Source organism: Amblyraja radiata, chromosome 33 (genome assembly GCF_010909765.2).
Source record: "Amblyraja radiata isolate CabotCenter1 chromosome 33, sAmbRad1.1.pri, whole genome shotgun sequence".
In the NCBI taxonomy this organism is placed as follows: Eukaryota; Metazoa; Chordata; class Chondrichthyes; order Rajiformes; family Rajidae; genus Amblyraja; species Amblyraja radiata.
The window spans coordinates 3845229-3870808 of NC_045988.1; the positions used below are offsets into that span (position 1 = coordinate 3845229).

Consider the following 25580-nt stretch of genomic DNA (forward strand, 5'->3'; position numbering starts at 1 on the left):
CGCCCTTAAAACTTAAATTCGAACCCACTTCATTTTTTTCTGTCGTGTATGGTCGATTTTTGGAATTTCATGAGGTAAACAAGTGTTTTTTTTATAAAAAAGCGGGTGCGATTGCTTTAATAATTGATGCGATATATTGGATGCCCGCTGATGACGTTGGGGGGCTGAGAGTGGAGACGCCATGTTGGAATCGGGCAGAGCTGACAGACAAAAAAGAGAATAAATATAAGACAAAATCGGACCGAAATCGCCGCCATCACGGGTTCGTTTACAACTATTTTCTCTTCAACTAATCTCTCGAAGCGTCAGGGCCAAGGATGTACCTTTATTTTTGAGAACCACAGCTCCCTGGCTATTATTTATAAAGCTGCGTAGGAAGTTGATTATTTTTTCTTCTCTTCCGTTGGCCGTTGCTTTGGTGCAAGGCCCAAAAATAGTCTTTGGCGTTGTTTTTACTTAAAAAAAACAAAACGCGTTTAACCTTCTTGAGCTTCGCCTGGTGTTAAATTAATTTTAATTTTAAAACGCCTGTTCTTGTCGACGGCTGCTTTTTGGGGTTTAAATGTCTGGGGGGGAAAAAATGATTGTTTAATTTGTGCTAGGGCAATTCTACAGAGGGTACATTGTGGGGGCAATGTTTGGGTTTGTGCCGTCTCCTTCTCTCCGAGGTGACAGGACACCAGAGGAAGCCCAGAGAGATGTGTTGTAAATATTGACCCATTTACCCCGCGACTCTTCCTCTCCTCGCCTTAAACCCCAGTTGTTTCCTTCTCTGTCTGGTCGCAAAAACGAATTGTGTTTTTTGTGTGTGTGTATGTATATTTTCAAGTGAGTTTTTTTTGTTTACACTTTGACGCTGTGCTTTCTAATCCATCTTGATTTCCGCCTCTAAGTCACTGTAATGTGACGTGTAATGTGTTTTGAGTATAACATGCACTTTTTAAAAAAGATGGCATAATTACGAGAAATAGTTCGAAGCCATTAATCCCTTGCGTTAATTTCGAATTGTTCATTTTTGTATTCTGACGTGCAAATTATGTACTCTGCTTGGTGATTGCTGAATAATGTTGACAAGTTTTTATAATTTACATTCATGAATACTTGATGAATAATTTAAAAGCAATTTTAAAATTTAATCTGGTTTTATTATTTGTCAACACAGGTTGTGGATTTTTTAAGTATGCTTTTAGTCAGTGGGTTCATTGGATATATTGGGGGAAAGTAATTGAAGCTAGGTGAAATTTTGCTTTTAACTGGAAGAAATATCCAAATGATCAATTTTGTCTGCTTTTTTATTTCAAATCTTCATTAAAAATATATATTTAGGATGGGGTGGACTTTTTAAATTTGAGGAGGATTTTCCTGTACTATATTCTGTAGTTTCTTATTCAAAATTTGTGCTCACTTTTAGTAGTTCCTCCATTGCAGTTTATTTTTGGGGAGTGGGGGCGGGGTGGGGGATAGAATATATTAGTACAGGAGCCCTGTGGAAATTTGGCAAGTTCTAAAAATGTTATTGTAGAGTCATCCTATCAACGCTTATCAATACCATATGCTGCAGTTTGTTGTCCTGATTGGCAGTTAGGAGTTCCCCTCCCATTCTGTATAAACGGAGGGCAGGTTTAATAATAATCTTGGGTTTGGTCCCAATGAAATTGGACAACTAAAACTTTTGTTGGACAAATAATTCAGTGGGTAGTTAAGTAGCCATGAGGAATCTGACAAAAATACTTATCAGCTTTTGATTCCATATTTTATGATATTAATGAGTTTCAATGCATTCTGTACACAAGATGAAAGGCTATTTTACAAATTCCCATAGTAAAGGATGACATTCCTTGGTGAAAGTAGCTGGCAGTTTGAGTGATTAGGACTGGATTGTTTGTCTAGGTATATCAGTGTAATTATGCTGCTGTTTTTGCATTGCAATTTGTTTCCATTTCATTGATACAGAAATGATCATAACTGGTAGCCAGTCTGACAAGAAAATGCAAGCACATACATATAGAATGGATGTAGAGAATAATTTGAAAAATGCTTGAATTTAATGAAATTCCTAAATTCCACTATTGCCACAATGTCAATTAACTGCTTTGCTTGTCCTTTGATTTCCATAATATTTGAAAACTCTAAATCTGTGGCTTTCCACAGGCCTCTTGCATAGATAATTCCAAAGATCCATTACTCTTTATGAAAACAAAGAGTTACTACTTCAATGTTATTAGGTCTTAATTTCCCCACTGGAAGCAAAACCCTCCACCTACATTGAAATGCATGAGTGCAGAGTTCTTAGCTGAACAATTTACCCCTTTGAAACTTCGGTGATTTGATTTAGAAAGATTAGGGAGCTGATTTCAATAATGTCGTAAATGTTTACATTCAGCACAGCATGCCGTAAAGATATTGCACTTCCAATACCAAGTATACCAGGCAGTTATACTATAGAAATAAATTGTATCACAATTTGTGAGCTTTAAGATGTCAGAAGATAATAACTGATATTGTTTTTGTATGTAGTAAGTAAGCCCAGCAAGTAGGAGAGCAATTTTGTGTTTGGTTTTAGGAGCATCAGTAGGATATTTTTTTTGGTGGTAGTGGTCATAATCCAGTTAGATTTGACATGCACTTATATCTTGATTGGCTCTACCCTGCAGAGCACTTATTTATTGTAATCGTTCAAGGTCTTTCGGTCTTAATGCTTGCAGGTGAGCTCAACAGTAGTTTCCAGCCCTTCAGCTTGTTGCCATAAAAATCTCTGGGCTGGGGAGAACTGTTTCGCCAAACAAAAAAGGGTGAACACATCTTCCATCGCATCCAACAGAAGTTGATTGATTTAAAAAAAGAACTAGAATCTGGGCACTCTGTCAACAAAAGGTATTGCCAATTCCCCAGCAATGGATAATACTCATCATGGCGAACGTGTAGCCATGAGCCCCTCATTTTGTCTCTGAGAGGTTGTACCACTTGCTCTGGGTGTGGCATTGATGGTGACACATGGACATTTCTTTCCTGCAGGGGCACCATTGGTGGGGGAGGGATTTTGTGCCGTTTTCCAGTCATAGCAGCAGGGGGAACAGAGACTTGTGCCAGCAAGCAAAAGATAATCCTTAACGAGTTATTATGCAATAGGAAGATTCTCATCCAGAGAATTCATCCTCACCAATAAACGAGGATTCATTTGTTTTATAGAACAAGTAATATGGATGTGAATGGTCTACTTTGAGGTAGACTGCTAAATTATTTAGCAGAAGAGGACAGCATTCAAAAAGATTCACAGGGTTTGCAATAAATGTGTTCCCTCAATGTAAAGGGTTTAGACTGACATCTGGAGCTTAATCCCATGTGCAGGTTGGTTAAAATAATAAGCTCCTGGCAGTTGGAAGCAAGCAAAGAATGGTGCTGGTGGTATTGAGAACTTTTGGCCTGAAAATGTGGTACGAGGTAGGAATCCCCATCAGTTGGGCGAATGCTTGAAGATCCATACCACCAGGACTAGAAACCTGCCTTTGCATGATTCTATGTTTTTTGTGTGAGAATGGGATACATGCATGTGTCTGTCTTAGAAGTACAATGAAATAGGGCACAGTCAAGGACTTAAAGGGTGAATGCAAATTTCTGTTGAGAATGGCAAGGGAAAGTGGAAAGACCAAAGAAATTGAGTTTGTTTCTCTTTGAGCAAAGAAGGTAAAGAACATATTTTTGACAGATGCTGAAAAGCATGAATAATATAAATGAAAAATATTTTTTTCCCTGGACTGTAGAGTCAGTAGGATGGATTTAATGTGATTGGACTAGTAGTTGCAATCAGTGATTTTAGCACTGTGCTCATTTAGAAATTACAAAGAAAATGGAGTTAATAGTTTAAGGAATATAATTGTAAAAATTGGCACGATGAGTACAAGGAGAAAAACTGGAGGAGCACAGTTAATTGGATAATTCTACCAAAGGACTGATTATAGGTGCAATGACAAAATGACCCTTGTTAATTTGTAATTCAATATTTTTCACTGATGGTGCATTCTAGTGATATGTTTTTGAAGATGTTTGTTATTTTTATTGGCCAATAACTTGAGACTCAACAAATAATTGGTATGAATTCAGAAATTAATTGTCTGACATTTATTTCATTGGATTTTTAAAAATAAAATTAGAACGATGGTTGGAAATTTGATTTAGACTTCAAAATTACTGTGCCTAGTGAATAGGTAATTTTCTTTATGCCAATTTTCCCCTGCAGTTGTAAAGAATCATTTAAATGAGATTTTTGTTTTAAATTTGAATTCTGTTTTGCTTACCAAGCTTAATAGTATTTTGACTCTGCAACATTTGTTTTAGATAAGTTGAGTGTTTGGACAAATTAATGAAATGAAATAATAATGTTTTATGAAATGAATTGCAAAATCAAGATGGCTGGGTATGTTGTTCCTAAATATTTTAAGGTCTTTAAATGTCCCATTCATTTATTTTCCTTTCTGAAAGGTTTTTGTGTTTAACCCCAATGCCAAGAATTTGGTCTTGTCTGATTTCGAAATAGCAGATCTTCCAACAATTTATCACCGTTTTTTAGCCTAAATTAGTTTCTGGCTACATTATTTTAATAGCAAGTTGCAATGTAGCATCATTTTTCAATTCAAGATAGACGCAATGAGCTGGAGTTACTCAGCGGGACAGGCAATATCTCTGGAGAGAAGGAATGGGTGATGTTTTGGGTCGAGGATTTATGAGAAACAACAGGCTTAGAAAAACAGGCAGTCTGTGGTAGGCCATACGATTTCATGTCTGCTTTGTCGACAAATCAATAAAATCATGACGTATCCTTTTTGATGTCCAATTATCATTTTCCTTGATTCACTTTGTCCTAGTCTTTCAACCTATGTTGAAGGTATTCGACAACTGAGGTTTTGCACTTATCCACGTGAGCGACTTTTCAAAGATAAATAATCTGAGTGAAGAAGATTTGTTTCACTTTGGTCTTGAATTATGTGACTAAATTAGACCAGCGAAAGGCATTGCTTTAAGCATTTACCCTCTGTAGTCCTTTTGGAATTATATTTATATTATATTTATAATTAAATTATATTTCATTTTTCTGAGCCAATCAATCCTGCCCAGTCGCATTTGGAATCATCTCGACAAACTATATTGCACCATCTCTAAGTAAACGACCTTCCTTGGGATTAGAGACCCTAAAGCCCTGCCAATTTTCTTTTTGTATTTTTGAGCTCTACCCTTTTTGTCATAAAGACAATTGTATCATTTACTTTTCTAGTTGCTAAAGAAAGAACTACAGATGCTGGAAAAACCAACGGTAGACAAAAAGGCTGGAGAAACTCACCGGGTGAGGCAGCATCTACGGAGAGAAGGAATAGGCGCTGTTTCGGGTCGAGACCCTTCAGAAGGAATAAGCGATGTTTCGGCTTCTCTCCATATATGCTGCCTCACCTGCTCAGTTTCTCCAGCATTTTTATCTACCTTTCTATTTGCTAATGTTTTTTTTGCCCATTATCTTTTTTTTTAACCCGAGTGGTCTCTGGTCATTTGCCACTTTCTTGCCCCCTTAATCTGCCCAGATTCATGGTATGTAACATGGAGGTTTGAGCCCGCTGCCCAACCAAATGTTGTACTTGCAGTTCCACACTTTGTTGGATGACAACTTAATTCCAATAGCCAGCTCTTGATCTTCAAGACCCTGACAGGGCACATGGCCTTCCTGTTGAAATGGAAGATGTCCAATGATGGCTGAATGTCTAGAATTGTCTCTTAATACTATTAAAATTCACCAGAAATTACTGTTTAAACAAAAAAAGAGGTTACATAGATTTAATTTTAAATTGATTTAAGGTAACTAAATACATTTAAAATAATTTGATTAAAAAAATGTAAGTCATCTGAATCTTGCCCCTTTCCCTCGGAGCATTGAATAGGGAAGACTGATTCTGTACCTGGTTGAACTTTCTGGTTGAGCAGACAGGTTTTCCTTGGTGTAGCTGCTGCTTAACTGATTTATGTTATTACTGGACTTCATCAGCAGTCGTTTGTTAGAGCACAGGGGGTGAGGGCCTCTTTTGAAAGTTCAGGAGATCAGAATTGGCTTAAGTGGTTCTCAGAAGTGCTTTGGGCCATCAGTCTGGCTTTCCAACAAGAACTGCTTGCAAACAATTTAGATATTTATTCAGTGGTTGCCTTGTCTATATAACCAATTGTACCTTCAAATACTAAATAGTGTTTCATAAGATCATGCTGCCGCGAGCCAATATTGTAGTGGTGTCTATTGCCATTTCTTTGGGGTCTTAATCTCTCAACTTCCTCGTTATTATTTTATTCTGCCCTTGATTGGCTGTCTAATTTTGATAAGTTCATAAATTAATTTTAAGATAGTTGATTTTTAAAAATGTTATCCTATGTTATATTAGGGTTTTTATTTGCCAGAAAAATTAATTGTAGAGGCAGAAAGTCAGTCCCCTTTAAAATGGCCTCTTTGACTTTAAACATCCTGAGTTTTGAATGTGTACTTTACTGAACTGATGGATTTTGAAGGCGAACTAGCACACATTTAAAACATGTTGAAAATAATTCAATTTGGGCAGCATCCATGGTGAGAGAAATGGTTGAGATTTCAAGTTGATAACTTTTAATCAGAATTACCAAATGAATCCAGAAAAGTTACGGAAAATGATGGTGTGGTGAATGGTCACTTACTCCCAGGTTGCCTTGTCCTAGCTGCTAGTAGCATATTGTTAACGTGTTCCATATTGATTCCATATAAATCGAGAACAAATTATGATATTGGATAACTGGATAAGTATCATGCAGTATATGAAATTCAGAATTGACTAAATGGTTCCTTCTCTCCAGAGATGCTGCCTATCCTGCTGAATTACTGCAGCCTTTTGTGTCTATCTTCAATTGTTACGTATGCTGGAGTAAAAATAATTGTTGAATTTGGTGTTGAGGAAATGCAGTACATCGGAATGTGTACATCAGTTGTTCCTAATTCAGAGGTATTCTGAAAATTAGGAATGACAGCATGAGAACGGATCATGAAATACAATGCATGAACACAATCTTCCATTTCACAGGTAATGGGATTGTTTTAATCAAGATTGTCAAAGGTGGGGGGTGGAACTCTTGCTGCTATTAGTAGGTTTAAATGCTTGTTTCTAAACTTACTTTTTAAAAGTTGTTTAATTGCTTACAGGTGGAAGTGAAAACATTCAATACCTTTTTTTGAAAAAGGACTTATGCGGAAGAATATTGTCTACGAAGCATCAGTGCAAGTGACTGCTTGACTTTTTAAAAAGACTCATACGAGTGCTTGCTTTGATTGCAACGGGAGGACTCGTATATATTGAGCGAACTTTATTATCTCTTCATTTGAAGAGGTTTAAACTATTACAGTTTCTGTATGAACATTGGGCTGTAAACTGAACTTGCATATACATATATATTTAGATATATAAATATATATATAAAATGACCACAGCCAGGACGGAAATTCCCGTTATTATGGGTTTGTCTACTCAGAACGGGCAGTTGAGAGGCCCACTGAAATCCAGTACAGTCCCAGGAGGTGTGCCACCACAGCAAGTCACACAGACCAATCAACAGCTACAGCAACTAAAAAATGCCAGCACACTTAATGGCACTCAGCAGCAAGCACATACAACCAGCAGTACTATCAAGTAAGTATCTTTTAAAATCTTTGAATGTAGCTTTATTCTGATTGTGAATGTTTGTCACATTTTTTTATTGGATTATTTTCTTAATGTATTTAATTTGCCTTCTGATTTACTGTGTATTAGTATGTAAATTGCCAAAGGATTTTGGTATTTAGTCGGAATGTTGAATGTCCTTTTGGAAATGTAATTGCTGTTGTAATATACCAAAACAAGATTGTCAATTTGCGACAGGAAGATCCCACAGATGTAATTGAAATAATGCTCATCTCGCAGTCATAAGATTTGTACAGCCTAGAATTGGGCTCCTTGGCCCAACTCATCCATGCCGACCAGATTTTATAGCAAAGCTAGGTACATTGCCTTCAATTGGTCCATATTTCCCATCTATTTACCTGTCAAAATGTATTTTAAACATTGCCATTGTATCCACCACCACATATTTCTCTTGCAGCTTGTTCCATATATGCATCACCCTCTGTGGCGAAATTGCTTTGCGGGTCTCAAATTTCTCCTTCTGGACTCCTACCCTGGAAAAAGACAGTGGCCTAATCATGATTTCATAGATCTCTATGAGGTCACCCCTCAGCATCTATGCTCCAGTAGGAGCAAGTCCCTGTCCCTCCAGCCTCTCATTGTAACTCAAGTCCTTGAGTCCTGGTAATATCCTGGTGATTTTTTTTTCTGCATCCTCTGTAGCTTAATGGTCTTCAGCAGAGTGACCAGAACTACACAGATTACTCCAATGTGGTCTCACCAATGTTTTGTACAGTTGTAGCATGATGTCCCAACACCTGTACTTGATGCATTTGCTGATGAAGGCAAAGATGCCAAATGCTTTTTTCACTATCCCATCCACCTGTGCTACCACTTTCAGGAAACTGTGGACATGTAACCTAAGGTCCCCGTGTTCTACACCACCCCGGTCTTGTCAGAGTTCAGCTCCATCTGCCATTCCTTGGCCCACATCCCTTGATGATCCAGATTCTTTCGTAAACTTAGATAGCTTTCTTTGCTGTCATTCAACGATTAATCTTGCTGTAATCTGCAAATTTATTCAGCACATTAACTGCACTGCTATGTAAATCATTAATATAGATGACAAACCACATAAATTCCTGTTGGCCAACTCTGGTCACAGATGTCCAATCAGTAAAATAACCCTCCGCTACCACCCTCTGACTCCTTCCACCAAGCCAATTTGAATCCTGGTGTCTTTCTCACCCTGGATCCTCTGTGATCTTGGTTTAGTGTTGGTGGTTAATGGATAATTAGTGGCAATGGTGTCAACATAATTGATTCTATTCGCTCTTCTTGGGTAATATTATCCTGTTCAATATCTTTTAATAATTAGTTATGGCTATCATTTTTCCTTTCCTATTTTGTCACCTTTAAATGGTGACCATTTCTTATGTGATAATTCCTTAAGTTTTTTGCTCATTGTCATGCCAACAATCTTAACATTGCAGTTACTTAATTATCCTACTTAATATCTGACTGCCTTTTCCCTGTTCTGTAATCTTTTCCAAATACCATCTGGTGCTTTTATCTAAGAACATTTTGGAAATAGTTTTATGTAACCACTGATAAAAAACAAAACCGTAATTTGAAATTATTGACTAGGGCAAGGTTGTAGGAGAGTTCTGTTTCCCAAAGTTATCTCAATATTTTTGATGTTTTTAGGTGACTTTAAATTAGGTAACTCAGCGTAAAATTATTTTTCCTGTCAAGACTTTGGCTAAATGTTTTTATTTAATTGCATTAAAATATTTCTGACATTTGAGCTGTGAATTATGTGAAACACTGTTATTCTCTGATTTCCTTCATTTGCCATAAGATTTTTTGAGGAAGAGTAGGGCGTAGAGAGCCAGCAGTTGTACCCTTCTGGAATTTCCAGAAATGAGAAACTACAAATGCATAGAATCTCAATTGTGCATTCTATAATTTGAGTTGTAAAAATATATATTCTGCTAAAAGCAGTAATAATTTTCCTTATTTACTTTATTTTGATACCCATTACTGTGAAAGGTAAAGGATTGGGATTATGCATGTATATGGGTCCTCAGAAATTATTATTTTTTTTAAATGTAAAAGCTCATAATTTTATCGGCTCCAACCTTCTCTTCAGCACTTTTCTTAGATTTGTAATTATAGTGGTCACCCTGCAAAACTTTGAGCTGAACATCTTCCTTTTGTGCCTTAACAAAACTTTGGGGTTAACAAAAATGGGGCTTAATGTAAGCATTTTGTCTCTCTTATTATCTATAGACCAGGTGATGACTGGAAGAAAAGTTTAAAGTTGCCTCCAAAAGACAGGCGGATGAAAACTTCGGTAAGAAGCCTAGTAACATGCCTGCTATTTTTCTCTAATTTAGACTGTTCTAAATTGCCTGTTTGTTGCCTTTTTAAATTGTCACGAGTCAGGACATTGTGAGTAATATTTACTGATAATAATAGTTACTATTGTTAATAAGGTAGAGTGACAGATAACTTGTCATTATTAGTGCTTCTCTGACCTTGATTTGCACAACTAATTTCTGTCAATTTAGGGCAGGCAATTGTATTGGTTCGATCATTTATCCATGTGTCAGAATATGACATAAAATTCCACAGCTGAAGTTTTAATGGGCTTTTCTAGTAACCAGTTTTGAGAAGATTTTATATTACAGAAAGAATCCTTGGAGTGTAGAAGGATTAGGGATAATCTTGGAGGTTTGTACAGCCATGAGGGTAATAGATAGGGTGAATGGACAGCTTTTTGCCCAGAGTAGAGGAATCAAGAACCATAGGTTTAAGGTGAGAGGAGAAAGGTTCCTATTAAATCTGAGGGGCAGCTTCTGCTTCTTCTTGTGTATGGCTTGCACAGCCTAAAGTTGAGGGACAACTTGTTCTATTTGATCTTATTTGATTGTGTACGCCGGGTTGATTGCATTCGTCGAAACAGGGTGGACCACGTGAAGGTTGCAATCTTCCACCCCAGGGGCAGCTTATTTACACAAAGGATGGTGGGTATATGGAACAAACTGCCAGAGGAAGTAGTTGAGACGGGTATTATCACAGCATATAAAATACATTTGGTCAGTTACATGGACAAGAAAGGTCTAGAAGGATATGGGCCAAACACCATTTATCCACTGAGTACTCCCACTGTAAATTTGGCTTTGTAGTGAGAAGTATTTAAAAATGACTTTTATTCTTGTGTGTCATGCATAAATTAATGATGTTTTAGAAAGTACCTCTATGATAACCATGGTCCTTGCAAGGATTTCATTGTTTGATTTTCACATTTTCAAGATTTATTTTACTCCTGTCTTGCATATTAGCTTCCAATCTAATGCTATTAATCACAAGGTAGCCCAAATGATAACATTCTATATTGTAACTACTGTAATATTGTATATTGACATGCGGCAAAATCAGCTTTGTTATTTCTTTTGATCTTTAGGATGTAACTGCCACAAAAGGAAATGAATTTGAAGATTATTGTTTGAAGCGCGAGTTGCTAATGGGCATTTTTGAAATGGGTTGGGAGAAACCATCTCCAATCCAGGTATGGTATATCCCCTTCATCTTGTATTTGCAGCCTTGTTACAGAGTTAATTCATCTCTCCAATCCCTTATTTGTCCTTATTTCTCTAATTTTTGCAACTTACTTGTCCTTGCACATGCCTATCAACTCCTCTGATTCTTTTTTGCCGTTAACCTACACTGAAAAGTAGTTTGCACGAGCCAATTGGTCTACCAGCACATCTTTGGGCTGTAGGAGAAAAATTGCAAACATTGCTTCTGAGATTTGACCAAACCCACATCACAGGAGCTGTGGTGCCCAAAGGATGGTGAGATATTGTACAGATTGGCTACGGTGCATGGATCTTTTTATTTGATTTTATTATTCTCAACTCTGTTTCTCAGGAGGCAAGTATTCCAATTGCATTGTCTGGCAGAGATATATTGGCCAGAGCCAAAAACGGAACAGGTAAAAGTGGAGCCTACCTCATTCCATTACTTGAAAGGCTGGACCTGAAGAGAGACTACATTCAAGGTTTGTGTGATTTCTGTTCACATCTTCAATGTTCCCCCAATGTCACCCCTTTCAGTAATTCCAATTAATTTAGATGATAAAGGGCAGGCAGGAAAACCACTTAGGGCAATATTCAGTTATGAGTGCTGATCAAGTAGAGGTTTCTGGGATTTGTAGTCAGAATGCAAACTGTCACACCATGGGTTGCTCATCTGGATAAGGAAAGGAGAAACTGGTCAGGAGGTAGGACAAAGCATGGCAGTTAATAAGGGGATACAGGTGAGGGGGGTGGGGGGGGGGGCGTGGCGGTTGATAGACAGATGGATGTCAGAGATGAAAAGACTGAGACAATTGAATTGAATTGTGAAGCTAGAGGAAGGAATGTAGGTGGAAAGTGAGGAGGGGGGAGAAATGAGTGCAAGTCCAGGTGGGGCATGGGGAGAGGGGTTTGAGGAGGTGTATGTTCAGGAAAACAGAATTGTTCTTATGCTTGTCAAAAATATTTCTGGGTGGTAGGTTGCCTCTTTTATGGCAGATTGAACATGCCTGTTTGATGTTTTAAACAAAAGCAGCCTGAATTTTGCCAGCTCCAACATAGACAGATTCATGCTCCAAGAACTAATATAGAATGTTGCTTGACATTGCAAGCAACATAAAATCCTCTGGAAGGCAGCTGTGAAGTGAAGTCCCCATTGTTGGATAAACTTGACTGCTTTTGCAAATATTTGAAATGTTGTTGTTAATTATTGAACATTTTCATTTGATTTATCAATTAATATCAGCTATACTGATGAAGATGGGTCAATAGCAATCTAGTTTTTATTTTACTTTCAATTAAAGCTATGGTGATTGTGCCTACCCGAGAACTGGCACTGCAAGTCAGTCAGATCTGTATCCAAGTCAGCAAACACATGGGTGGTGTAAAAGTGATGGCTACCACAGGAGGAACCAATCTCCGGGATGACATCTTAAGACTTGATGAGACAGGTGAGGATATAGTTCAATAAACTAAGATTGTCTGGTGTTTTAAAATCGTCTTCGGACTGAAAAAGGGTCTCGAGCCAAAATGTCACCTATTTCTTTTCTCCAGAGATGCTGCCTGACCCTCTGAGTTACTCCAGCATTTTGTCTATCTTTGTTGTAAACAGTATCTTGTTTTTGTTATATCTTTAGACAAGTATTTGTTAATTCCTTTTTTTTTAAATATGTTGGGTAATGGCAATTTAATGCTGTAAGGACATTGAAATATTAAAACGAGCAGCTGGAGATGGCCATTTAACATTGTCTGTATATCTAATTGTTTATTCTGGCACATTAATATACATGAAGTCATCTTAACTGCTTAGTTGAACAATCCACAAACCAGACTACCATTTGTGTTATTGTTACATTAAACAAGATTGCTAATCTAGTTAATCTAGTGTCCTCTGTCGTTAGTTGTGAATGTGTACTTGAAACTGCTGTTAAGAATTTGTTTTATTATATGCAGTTCATGTGGTGATTGCAACACCTGGAAGAATCCTGGATTTAATTAAGAAGGGTTTGGCTAAAGTGGACAACATACAGATGATTGTACTTGATGAGGTAACTTAGTTAAAAATGCAATGTTCTTCCTATAACCTACAAAATCCTGGTCCTCACCTACAAAGCCCTCCACCATCTGGCCCCCCCATATCTCACTGACCTCCTCTCCCCCTACCAACCCTCACGGTCCCTCAGATCCACATCAGCCGGTCTCCTCTCCATCCACAAGTCCAACCTCCGCAGTTTTGGGGACAGAGCCTTCTCCAGGGCAGCTCCCAGGCTCTGGAACTCCCTCTCCCAACTGATCCGCAATTCCGTGTCCCTCACCATCTTCCAGTCCCGCCTCAAGACCCATCTCTTCACCTCTGCCTATCCTTAGCCCCACGTCCCCGTCCCTTTTCATCTGTGCATTAATTGCCTCATACTGTGTTTTGTATTGAATTCTGTCTTTACTTTGTGTACTAGTCATGTCTCTACTATTTATTTCATTCCCCTTACATGTTTTTCCTCTACATGCTCAATTTTTGTAAGGTGTCCTTGAGACTCTTGAAAGGCGCCCATAAATAAAATGTATTATTATTATTATAACATTGTAAAAGAGATTAACTTGAAATTTAGAATAACTCTTTTGGGTGCAGTTGTATATTGTAGTAGTTTTATTCATCTAGAAGTCTTGATGCACTCTGAAATTATCTTCACAGAGAGTGCTTATGTTTCTTATGTTAGTTGACAAGTAGATAATCCTCTGTCGAGCATTTATGGAGATAAACAGTTGGGTTTTATTCATTGACCGGTGAAGGCAAGCCCACTAATTTCACCTTTACCACCCTATCCACAGGATGCTGCCATTTACTGTATATTTTACTCTTGCATTTGACTTTACAAAATGCAATATCTCTTTGAATTAAATTTTATTTTAATAGTTTTCCAACTAATCTTTTATCTTCTGGCATCCTTTGACAAACATCCTTGCGGTCTGCAACTTGACTAATTTTCATGTAATCTGCTGCAAATCTGAATAAAAATAGAAAATACTTGCAATACAGACCTGAAATATTTTTTCCATAGGTGTTATCGGACATTAATGTTTCCAGCATTTATGTTTACATTATAATTGAATTTTATTACTGGGTGATTTCAGATCCCAGTACAATAGTAATGAATTTACATTTGGTTTGATTAAAGCTAGTATTGGTAAAGGTGGCCATCAAACTACTGAATTATTGTAAAGCAAACTGTAAAAGCTTGTGTTTATGTAGGTTTGCTTCAACCATCCCAATAGTTCAATGGTTTGATAGTTCTTTTAACTAATAATTAACGATATGATAACAGCATTGAGGAGCTTTGGGGATGTATTTTCTTTTCCATGCATACTGCATCTACTTTATCTCAATTACTTTATTCAAAATATTTTTGTGGAAAGTCTAGCTTTGTACATTAATAAATTGATACTGTATGTTTCTAATATTTCATTAGCGAGCCTCTTCCATAATTTGACCAATTATTGAAAAGTCAGCAAGCCTGAAGAGTCGTCCCTTTATTAATATTTTGTCCTATTCATTTTTTGACCTCTAAATACCTGTTTAGCAATTCTGTTCTGCAATCGCAAAGTTGTAACACTGAATCTTCCTGGATTATTTATTTAGGCAGACAAACTACTGTCACAAGACTTTGTACAGATGATGGAGGATATAATTTCTACATTACCAAGAACCAGACAGATACTGCTTTACTCTGCCACGTTCCCACTCAGTGTACAGAAATTCATGGTAAGAATTTGCTGCTTGGAACCAGTTTAATAAAACTCGCCTCTTCAGTTTAAAACATGTTTCTGCCATCCTATGTAAGTCTTAATTTTTGCTATTTCAAGGTAATCTCGGGCAGTATACCGTTGCCATCTGCTTACCATTTTTTTTAAGCCGGGAAGAAAATTGAAGATAGTTTTGGAGCTTGTTTTCTGCAAGTTATAATTGGCACCATTCTTGACATTTTGCCAAGAAGCATCATGAGAAGAAATGTAAAATAGTTCTTCATTGTACAATTGCATAACATAATGAAATGTTGAAGAACTTGCACGTTATTTGTAGAACTCTTACCTATAATAATAATAATAATAGAGCCTGGTATCTGTCTTGTCGTTGAAGGATGATGTGGAGGACATCCTTTGGGTTATTATTCCATTTTGTTCCAGTATGCAAATACCTGAGTAAAGCTGACATGAGAACATTTTAGATCTGATGCAAGCAACCGAAAGAATGTCCTTCAGTGATTTATTATTGAATCTCTATTTTGAGTTAACATTTCATTGAGAGTCCTATTTTGGGCTGCTTTATTACATAATTTAAACTGATTTTAAGCAGATAATCTGAAGTACAATGCACTGATTTGTCTTGGCAGAATTCGCATTTACAGAAACCGTACGAAATTAATCTGATGGAAGAGCTGACATTGAAAGGAGTAACCCAGTACTATGCGTATGTTACTGAACGGCAGAAAGTGCACTGTCTCAACACACTCTTTTCTCGGGTAAGAGGGTGCAAGTGTTTGATTTTCAACATTAACTAAGAGAATAGCTTGATATTTAGCTATGTTGGAGTTGTACAGCATAAACAAGCCCAGCAGCCAACAACCATGTTTTGATTAAAATTGAAGCATGTGTTCCGAGCACAAATGCAAATGAAAGTTGATGTAGAGTAGTTTTGAAGGACAGTAGCTTTATCCAAGGTAATGTCTTCTGATAGTCTGAAGAAGGGTCCCGACCTAAAACGTCACCTATCCATTTTCTCCAGAGATGCTGTGTGGTCTGCTGAGTTAGTCCAGCATTTTGTGTGTATCGTTGGAATAAGCTAGCATCGACAATTCCTTTATATTACTCTGTTATTTGGTAGAAGAGGAGAGATGTCTATTTTGATCAGTAATCAAATGATTGTTGCCTCTGATACATTTTATCAAAGGCTTGCACCAGGAATCACTTTCAGATTATTTTTTTGCAGCGGGAGGAGACCCAGTGGATGAAAGTTATTAAGAATCGTTCTATTTTAGAAATTGAAATTGCAGGATGCAAGTCCATAGGGATCTGTAGGAAAACATGAGCGTTCTTGTACAACCAGAAGTCAGACTGGCATTGTTTGTATTTATTGCTTACTCTCTGTTTTAAGAGCAGCATTGGCAAGATTGTAGATCAAATTGGCTGCATCTCAATGTGATTAAGATATTGATTTGAATAGTGACAGCTGAGTGAGAATGAAACATGGTAGTTATAAATCGGTTTAGCATCTTGAAAATTTGTCTTGCATTGTACTAACAGATTTTATTACTTTCAGCTTCAGATTAACCAGTCAATTATATTCTGCAACTCTTCCCAGCGCGTAGAGCTGCTGGCCAAGAAAATCTCTCAGTTGGGTTATTCCTGTTTCTACATTCATGCTAAAATGAGGCAGGTGAGTTAAAAAGAACACACATTGAAGCAGTTTGCTCATATGAACTGATGAAAGCTGTTAGATGGATTTTGATGCAAAGTTTTTTTTCATTTCAATGTGATCAATATACATTTGTGATTTGCTATAATATGTTGAATCATTTTAGAAGGGCATGGGGTGGGAAAATAAATTCAGTCCATATTTTCTTTCCCATTTAATAGCAGATGGAGGTTCTGGAACCAATCCAGTTAAATACAAAATTAAGGGGTCCAAGTATCTTGGTTTTCTACTATTTCGCTCATCTCTCCTCCACCCCCAAAGTTTTCCCCTATTTGCTCCTGGGAGGCAATGTTCCACAAATGTCTGTTTTCCAGTGCTTGAAATGCCTTGAACCTGTGGAGATCACGTTTGGAAAATAATTTGACCATCAATATTTATTACAAGCTTTTATTTTCCTATAAAATACTCACAACAAGATTTCTCATCGTCATTGGGACTAGAGTTTGTTTGGTGGGACTTGTTAAGCTTGGCTTAAAATGGAAGAATTTTAATAGTCTGAAGAAAGGTTTCATCCCGAAACGTTGCCTATTTCCTTCGCTCCATAAATGCTGCCGCACCCACTGAGTTTCTCCAGCATTTTTGTCTACCGTAGAATTTTAATAGGGATTCCTTTATATAGAGAACAGACACAAAAAGCTGCAGTAACTCAGCGGGACAGGCAGCATCTCTGGAGAGAAGGAATGGCATCTCTCCAGAGATGCTGCCTGTCCCGCTGAGTTACTCCAGCTTTTTGTGTCTATCTTTGGTTTAAACCAGAATCTACAGTTCCTTCCTACACCTTTATATAGAGACTTGATTAAAAACTTTGTGATTCTTGCACTTTAAATGATCTTCACACTGATAATGTGAGGAATACATTGTACTATAAAATAACCAAATTTCTACTTTAATATGTTTTTAAATATACTGTTTTATAAATTATTTAGAATGAACTCCATTTGTTAAGTTGAGTTGTCTATTCTTTTCAACAGGAACATCGTAACCGTGTGTTCCACGATTTTAGAAATGGAATGTGTCGCAATTTGGTTTGCACTGGTAAGTACTACAGAAAATCATTTTATTACTTGCAGCGTTGAACATTTTGGTTGGCTGCTGTTGACTTTTGTGAAACTTCTTTAGTCATTTTATGTGTATTCTTAGATTGCATGGTTTTAAACTGGAAGGGGAAGAGTATTCTAGTCATGCACAAAACAGGAAACACCATTTGATCATCTAAGAGAATATAAGTTGTGGGCTCTACTTTATTAATTCTCAGACATTTAATTACTTAATTTGGTTTGTTATAAAGGGAGGCGATGACCATTTGAGTAGATTTATGCTGATTACTTTTAAACCCCAAAGGGTGAAGCTCCTAAATTGGGAAAACTGCTGGTACTTTGGGTTTCAATTATATTGCCAAACCCATAATCATCCTGGAATACTATGTGTAGGTAATGGGTAAGATTCTAATTCCATACAGTGTCTCCTATTCTCCTCCCCTTCCACTCATCAGATACATTTTTAACCTCGCTGTCTTTTTCCAGATCTGTTCACTCGTGGTATTGATATCCAAGCTGTGAATGTTGTAATAAATTTTGATTTTCCAAAGATTGCGGAGACCTACCTACATCGCATTGGCAGATCAGGTGAGAATAGACCTGTTTATTGTTTTACTTCATAATTCCAGCTTGGCATTAGTCAATTCCCAGGTTAATCTTTAGCTATTCTTTCTTCCTTGCTAGGTCCTGTATGTTTTTTTTTAATGGAATGTGTTTGCCAGTGCTTAATTTGTATCAGCAGCACCCTGATTGGGGATTTGGCAGTGTGATAAAAAAAATGTGTGTGAACCCAATATTTCCAAAATGATCGAATTACACAACTGATATTTAATGTGTTCAATTTTTGTCTTCAGGACGGTTTGGCCATCTGGGCCTGGCAATCAATCTAATCACATACGATGACCGCTTTAATCTGAAGGCCATTGAGGAGCAGCTTGGAACCGAGATCAAGCCCATCCCTGGCAGCATTGATAAAAGTCTGTATGTTGCAGAATACCACAGTGAGCCAGACGGAGACGATAAACAGTAACTTCAGATTAATTTGGTTAGTATTTGAAAGAACTTTAACAGCACCCACTAGTAATGTGATGGTCAGGCTAAGTTTAAATCTAGAATTGATCTCTGAGTTATGCACGCTATAAAGTGTCCTACTAATCATTCCCCTTTTCAGGTGCCTTACGCCATTTGGGTTCTCCATCTGAAGAGACAGGCCAGGATTCCCTTTTTTGAATTCCTGTTACTATTTGTAGGAAAGGTAGTGCGACCTCACAGTAGGCATCTTGCCTTTTTATAGGCAACTTCTTGGTTCATGATGTCCAAGGACCCTTTTGCTTTCCAATCAGACCCACCTTTATTGCCCACTTAAGTTTCATGAAATTTGCTGAGATCTGTTTTCATTTCACAGCCTCTGCACCAAATTACATCTCATTCTCAGTGAGTTTGTATTTCATATCAATTCACCAAAGACTCATTTATCTTCCAAAATAATCTTCTCCAGTTCATGAGCACAGTAACTTCATTAATCTTGCCATTTTATTACTTCATCTTCTCATGCTCATGGAGGGCCCTACCTGATTTGATATGTTTGATTTGCTACGGCTTTCATTAAAAAAAAATCCCCTTTCTAAATCACTTTGTTCCAAAATTGATTGGTAACTTTGTGCCAAACACATTTTACCACAACTCATCTCGCAACCATGCTGTTGCCTCTACTTTTAAGATATCTTGTTCTCCATTGATCCATTTTCTTTCTTAATTTAGCTGTTCTCTTGCAGCTCTCTGCTCCTTCAATTGCAGAGTAATGTCAGACATTTATCTGGCTTTTGCCATTTTGATATCTGACACGATCATGAGAAGCAACATTGTGTTCAACATCTACCCCCCAAAACTGTTACTAAGTCCAGTATCGTTCTAGAATGTAGATTAACTTAGAGTTGCTCCTCATTGTTAACCATCTATATCCTCTGTCCTCTGCCACATAAATGGAGGTAATAATAATACATATGAACTTAATTATTAATACATACTAATAACACATAAATTAGTAATAATACATGCTAATGATGCATACCAACTAGTGTGACACTTGGTGTTTTTCGCATTAGTTTTCACGTGTTTTTCAATTAGTTTTCTGCAGTTCCCAGATCCCTCGCATCCCCGTGACTAGCTACAGTTCCCAGGTCACCTCATCTGCGTGCCCCGGAACTGGCTGCAGTTCCCAGGTCGCCTGCGAGCCCCGGGTCTAGCTGCAGCAGTTCCCAGATCGAGAAATCGAGTTGGGGGGGGGGGGGGGGGGGGGGGAAATGCTTGCGGGCCAGATGATTTTGGGGTACGGGCTGAATCCAGCCCGTGGGCTGTAGGTTGTCGATCCCTGCTTTAGTGTTTAGTTTAGAGATGCTGTGAGGATTTTTTTTCTCCCCCCCCCCCCCCCCCCCCCCGTGAATGGAGAATTTGCTGAAATATCTACCATAGGACAACAGGAGCCAAATTGTTAAAGGTATCTATGTAGAAGAGGGTATATTTCTTATTGCTAAAAGTAACTAAGGTATTGAAGGAGGTGGGAAGGCTACTAAAGTGGATGATCAGCCATGACTTGTGTTGATTGGCACAAGCACGTGGCTGAATTGCCTACAACTATTTTATCAAGGGCTTGGTTTATTAAGAATTGTTTAAAAACATCATGACATTGTCCTTCAGTTCTAACAGTCTGTTTTTGTATCCTCAGGCCCAATCACAGAATACAGAAACTGAAGATTTTTTTTTTTTTTTTGCCTGTTCCGGAACACATCATTTCTTGGGATACCCTTCTCTTTTCTTTGTCTAAGACAACACCAAACTCCCATTTTCCTTTGTTTGATGACACAAAGTGTAGTTCCTGATTTGTGAAGGACCATTTCTTCCTGAGCTCGTATGGTTTGCACTGTGTGCAGGGAGTGGACAACTATTGCACTAACTGGCACGGGAGATCTAGACTAAGTAGCACTGAAGAGCTGAACTGAACAGTGAACAGCACACTTTGTTGTATTCTTTTTCCTTCCTTCTCCTCCTTTTACCCCTCCATTTTTTGTTTTGCTGAAGCCACTGACCAGGATATTCATCTGATGGCTTCTCAACTTCTCCCAGTGCACGTACTCGTCAGTCTTAGGCTACAAAGATTTTATGGTATTTGTATAAAGTGCCTTAAGGTGATGCAGGACCATATGAATACCATCCCTATGTTATAGTCATCCATTTTTTGAGGGGGAGGGTGGGGTGTTTAGGGGGGGGTGGGAGGGATTGGGTTGTAACTCAAGATTTATGTGACATTAACTTCATCTGTTTCCATTGGTGAGAGTAAAATGGAATGTATTGGTGGGGGAAGTGAAGAATCTGCAAGATTTTAGATATTTTTAATTTTTGAAAGGGACTATTTTCTTGGAGAAGTTGAGCTGGAACTCCAGATGAGATGTCATCTTGATGTATATATGTTAAATATGTTGGGGCTAATTTTGTTGCATTTGCGCTCAGAAGGAAAGCTTGCATTGTGCATTTTAATTTTGTTCACGGAGGTTTCCCAGAAGACTCCAAGCATGACCCTAGCAGAACACTAAGAATCCCACTCCTTCCCTACCTTCCATCTCTTAGACTTGAATGTAGACTGTTCTGCAGCAACTGAACTTGGACTCGGAAACTTCTAAACACAGGCATCTATTTTCCTTCTGACAGCAAGATGAAGTGTGTCCCACAAAAGATTGATGTGTATACACCTGTAAACATGTAAATACGTTTTTTCTATCATCTTGTTACCTTTGATAAAAATAATTACTAGTTACTGGGGCTGGTAGGAAATGGGTAGCATGTTGCTGTGAACTAAAGCTGTGAAGGGCACTGTTGCATGCAGCACCAACATCATAGCTGATATCTATCAGCTCAATGTAAATACAGCAAGCAATCTATAATCAGAAGTTGGTAACATGGGACACAATCTCAATTTATGAATTGAAATATTTGGATACAGTGACTACACAAAACCTTTGACGACCAGACAGTAAGCACTGAACTGATTGATAAATGAGATCTTTTTAGATATAAATCTTCTTCCCTGCATACTTCCCTCTTCACTTCCTCCCCCATTTGCTGAAGGAAAGGTACCATCTTGCTGTGAAGCAAGAAAAACATAATTAACCAATTAAGGAGCAGCAGCCAGCTGAATCGAGACATTAGTGACTGAAAACTCAAAGAAAAAATAAAATGGGTGTAAGAATTGTGCTGGCAACTAATGCAGAACTTGCCCCAGCCATCCATGGCTAAAGCCATCCATCCCTTTCGAATGTTAAGGTGATTGGAACAACTCGTTTTTATTTGGACGTATGCATTCTGTTGAGATTTTCATCACCAACAAATCTGCTGCCTATCCATTGGGGTTCAAGAGGATCATGGATTTGGAAGGGGGTTAATTTTTTTTTTTAAACACCCAATTTCCCAGTCCAATTTCTCAACATTTTCAGTGTTTCCATTTTTGAGGAGCTGGTTTTGTTACATGCAGCAGGAAGGTCTGTAGAATAAAAGAGCTTGGCACAGTCCAACCCACATGGCGATGGTCTGAGCAGCATATTGCTCTAATCCCATATAAATGTTCCCATTATGTGATGGACAGTCACTGTTTTGATGTGGAGAAGTAGGTCCTGCTGGACTCTAGTATTGTCCGCTCCAGTCCTTAAACACACCCATGTAAGAAATGTGTATATTTCAAGTTATTTGGACCTCTGGAATAAATCCTGGAGCCAATTTATTTGGACAAATGATCTCTTTCGTTTCACACCTTCCCTGTCCACTCTGCCCATTATCTAGATCTCATCCCGTTCATAAAGTAGGTTTTATGCTGAAATTTGGAGATTTTATTTTGTAACAATAATTGTGAAAATGATAGGATGCCATTACCTCTACTTTTGAACCCTTTTGAGCATTGGTAATGGTATTGTATCTAAAAATTCAAGATTTTTCCACGGGTGTTCAGGTGTATATTGGTTTAACTTTAGTTATACTGACATGTTCTGTGTCCATTTAAATATTTTGAGTATATGATCTGACTGACACATTGGACAATAGTTTTTTTTTTTCTTTTTTTTTCCTGGGAGCAAATGTCTAATCTTTGTGTTGTTGCCTGTTGCTGTGCCCCTCACAGTGTGCTGGTCGATTGGCCTGATGTACAGGCAGTGTAAAGCAATGGGTCAAAATAGTTTGCAAATATCCTCCAGCCTGAGTAACAACTGTCTCAGAGGCACCTATACTTCTAACCAACTTCTGTACTCGCAAACCATCTTAATTTGGAATCTAAATGAACAGTCATTGCTGGAAGAATCCTTTTGAGTTCTGAAATCCTGTTGGTCAAAGATCAGCAGGGTGACTCTGTGTCCCCATTGAATTTAATGCTAGCTTGTGTACTGAAGTCCAGGGAAGAGAAACTGCAGTTTGGATACTTTGAAATTAATTATTTTTCAAAACTACTCTTGCTGTAGTTATGATGCTGGCAAACACCCATGAGTCCATAAATCCCGGAGGTGACTTCTTTGGAGTGTTGGATTGCTGGTGGTTCATCCTCCTGAAATTCCAATCAGTTGTGTTATATGGTGGGGCCCTGGTGATGGACCATTGGATTCTTCCATTATTTACTTCCTTTTTGCTTTGTGAAGTGAACATCCATTTTGCAAATACTTGGGAGTTGGTATGAGAGAGTGCAGAAGTAGTTCAGGACTAGAATACATCGAGTGTAATCCATGCATAAATAGGCACCTTGCACTTAAGTGCAATAAACATTTGTGCTTTATATTGCCAACTATTTGTTATTGGGATTTTTGAGTTTAACAAATTTGCACCTGCTTTTCGAAGAGTAGATTCTAAGCATGTATAGGTGCCTCTTGGACAGACATCCATTTTGTTAATGTGCAAAAATTATAGGGTTTACAAGATTTAAAATGCTGTAAGATAGTGTCAGTAGCAGAAAGCTGTGTTAATGGAAAGACTTGAGCATGGGTACCAGCTGTGTAAACATCTCCAGTTCTACAGGTACTTCATTTTAAAACAGCTGTTATAGCAGGTTGGGATTAGGGAGTGGGTGAGAGGAGGAATTGTATTGTGACTTTCTTCATCCACAGTTTAAAAGACGAGGGGATTGTTCCATACACTCACTTCCCACCTTGTAAATAAAGACCAGACGGCAGTGTGCACATCAGACGCAAAGCTTGTGTTGGACTTTGAGCGTATGCACTGCCATCATTAACAAACAAACCTGGTGCCATGGTTTAACAATCCCTTCTGAAGCACAGATAAGTTGGAAATGTGTAGTAGTATTAAATGCTTGGCGCCTCCTTTTAAGGGTTGGCACTTAACTAGACTATCCCCTTCATGGCTACAGGTGTTGGTCGCTATCGGGGGATGGCAAGACTATGTCGGAGTATACAAACCTGTTTAAGATTGGGAAAGATGCTTTGTTACCGTTGTTGAGTGTAATCAGATCTCTGCCTCAACAATGTTTTTCTAATTTGTAAGCCAGGAAAGTAGCAGGTAACAGCAGATGTCTACAACAAACTGCTTTAAGAACTTAGTCGTTTACAGCTCTTAAGAGTAATTAAGAGTAATAGTCTCCATCTTCACTGAGTCGTTAAGCGGGAAAATTCTACAAAAGGGTTGTACTGTGAAATACTAAGTTTAATAGCAGGTGACTGGCTTATTGAGAATTTTGCAAATTTTTTTGGGGGGGTGGGAGGGGTTAACATTTTAATGTTTATAGAATGAGATGAAAGCATCTTTCCCTTTTTATTCTCCGCGGCATGTTTCTGATGTGTGAAGTAACTAAACATTGGCTTGCAATGTCATCAATAAGCCCTTCACACATGAGCTGAAAGTCATCTCATTCTATTTATATATGTGTAATTGGGTGGGTGGTTCTGCTGTTCCAAGGACTTCATCTGCACAGACAGTGAGCACTTAAAACCTGGCATACCTGTGGTGTGATAAGTGAGGAAATTTCACAGAGATAGAAACTGGATGCTAAGGTGCCCCATCATGGCCATTTGACGTCAAACCATTTTGTTAATATACACCAAATATGGTCAGTTATTTTAACTTTAATTTTTATACCCCCATCCCTCTATTTTAGTTTGTTTGGAAAGGTGATGGTGTATGTGGTGGGAGATCTTTAGGCAGGATGGAGCTCTTTTCATTGTGCAGATGTTGTTCTTGGGGGGGGGGGGGGGGGGGGAGAATGGGATTGGATGGGGTCAGGAGTTATTGAAATTATGCCATATGCATATGGATCTTTACCAAAGGGAGGGGGGGAGGGTGCAACAGGGCTGGGTTTAAAACAAATTATAAAGGCAAACCTGTCCCATTTCAGTGTTCAAGAAAAAAAATCTTAATGTTTCCCCAATTTGAACAAAGTTCCTTAAATTGGCGGCTTAAAATAAAAGCATAATTTAAACCCATTGCATTAAGAATACTGAAATGATAGGACTGTTAAATGGTGACACGTGGAAACAAATAGTGTTGCAAGTATGAAACAGTCTACTTTAAAAAAAACATTTGATTTCCTATTATGAGTATAATTGGCTTGAATATTCCAGTGAAATAAAAATAACTTTACTTTTGAACCAGAACTTTTCTTTAAAGCTGATGCTGTATGGACCGGTTATGAAGAGATTTGGATACTTATTCAGAATGAGTTGAGAGGTTGTTTAGAGAAAGCTACAGAGTTGCAATTTTGTTCATTTCAATAAAAACTCACTGGAATCTAATTGTGTATCTGTGTTTTAATTGATCTGCTTGAAACCGAATGAGCAATAAACTTTGTAATGCAACTGTTGCT

The 25580-nt window shown here is 37.9% G+C and overlaps 1 protein-coding gene across 2 annotated transcripts; it reads left to right on the top strand.

Annotated features, from left to right (window-relative positions):
- Positions 1–50: 50 nt before the first annotated feature.
- Positions 51–25509, top strand: ddx6 (DEAD-box helicase 6). 2 transcript variants are annotated; one of them, XM_033049495.1, is made up of 14 exons: positions 51–74; positions 7199–7682; positions 9945–10008; positions 11122–11226; positions 11589–11718; positions 12538–12684; positions 13187–13281; positions 14868–14990; positions 15619–15747; positions 16545–16661; positions 17672–17735; positions 18224–18325; positions 18592–18782; positions 20463–25509. In XM_033049495.1, the coding sequence occupies exons 2-13, from the start codon at positions 7474–7476 to the stop codon at positions 18765–18767; spliced, it is 1461 nt and encodes a 486-aa protein (XP_032905386.1). In that variant the 5' UTR covers positions 51–74; positions 7199–7473; the 3' UTR covers positions 18768–18782; positions 20463–25509. The 2 variants fall into 2 exon arrangements, with proteins under 2 accessions (XP_032905386.1, XP_032905384.1); XM_033049493.1 differs by lacking the exon at positions 51–74 and adding an exon at positions 112–262.
- Positions 25510–25580: the final 71 nt, after the last annotated feature.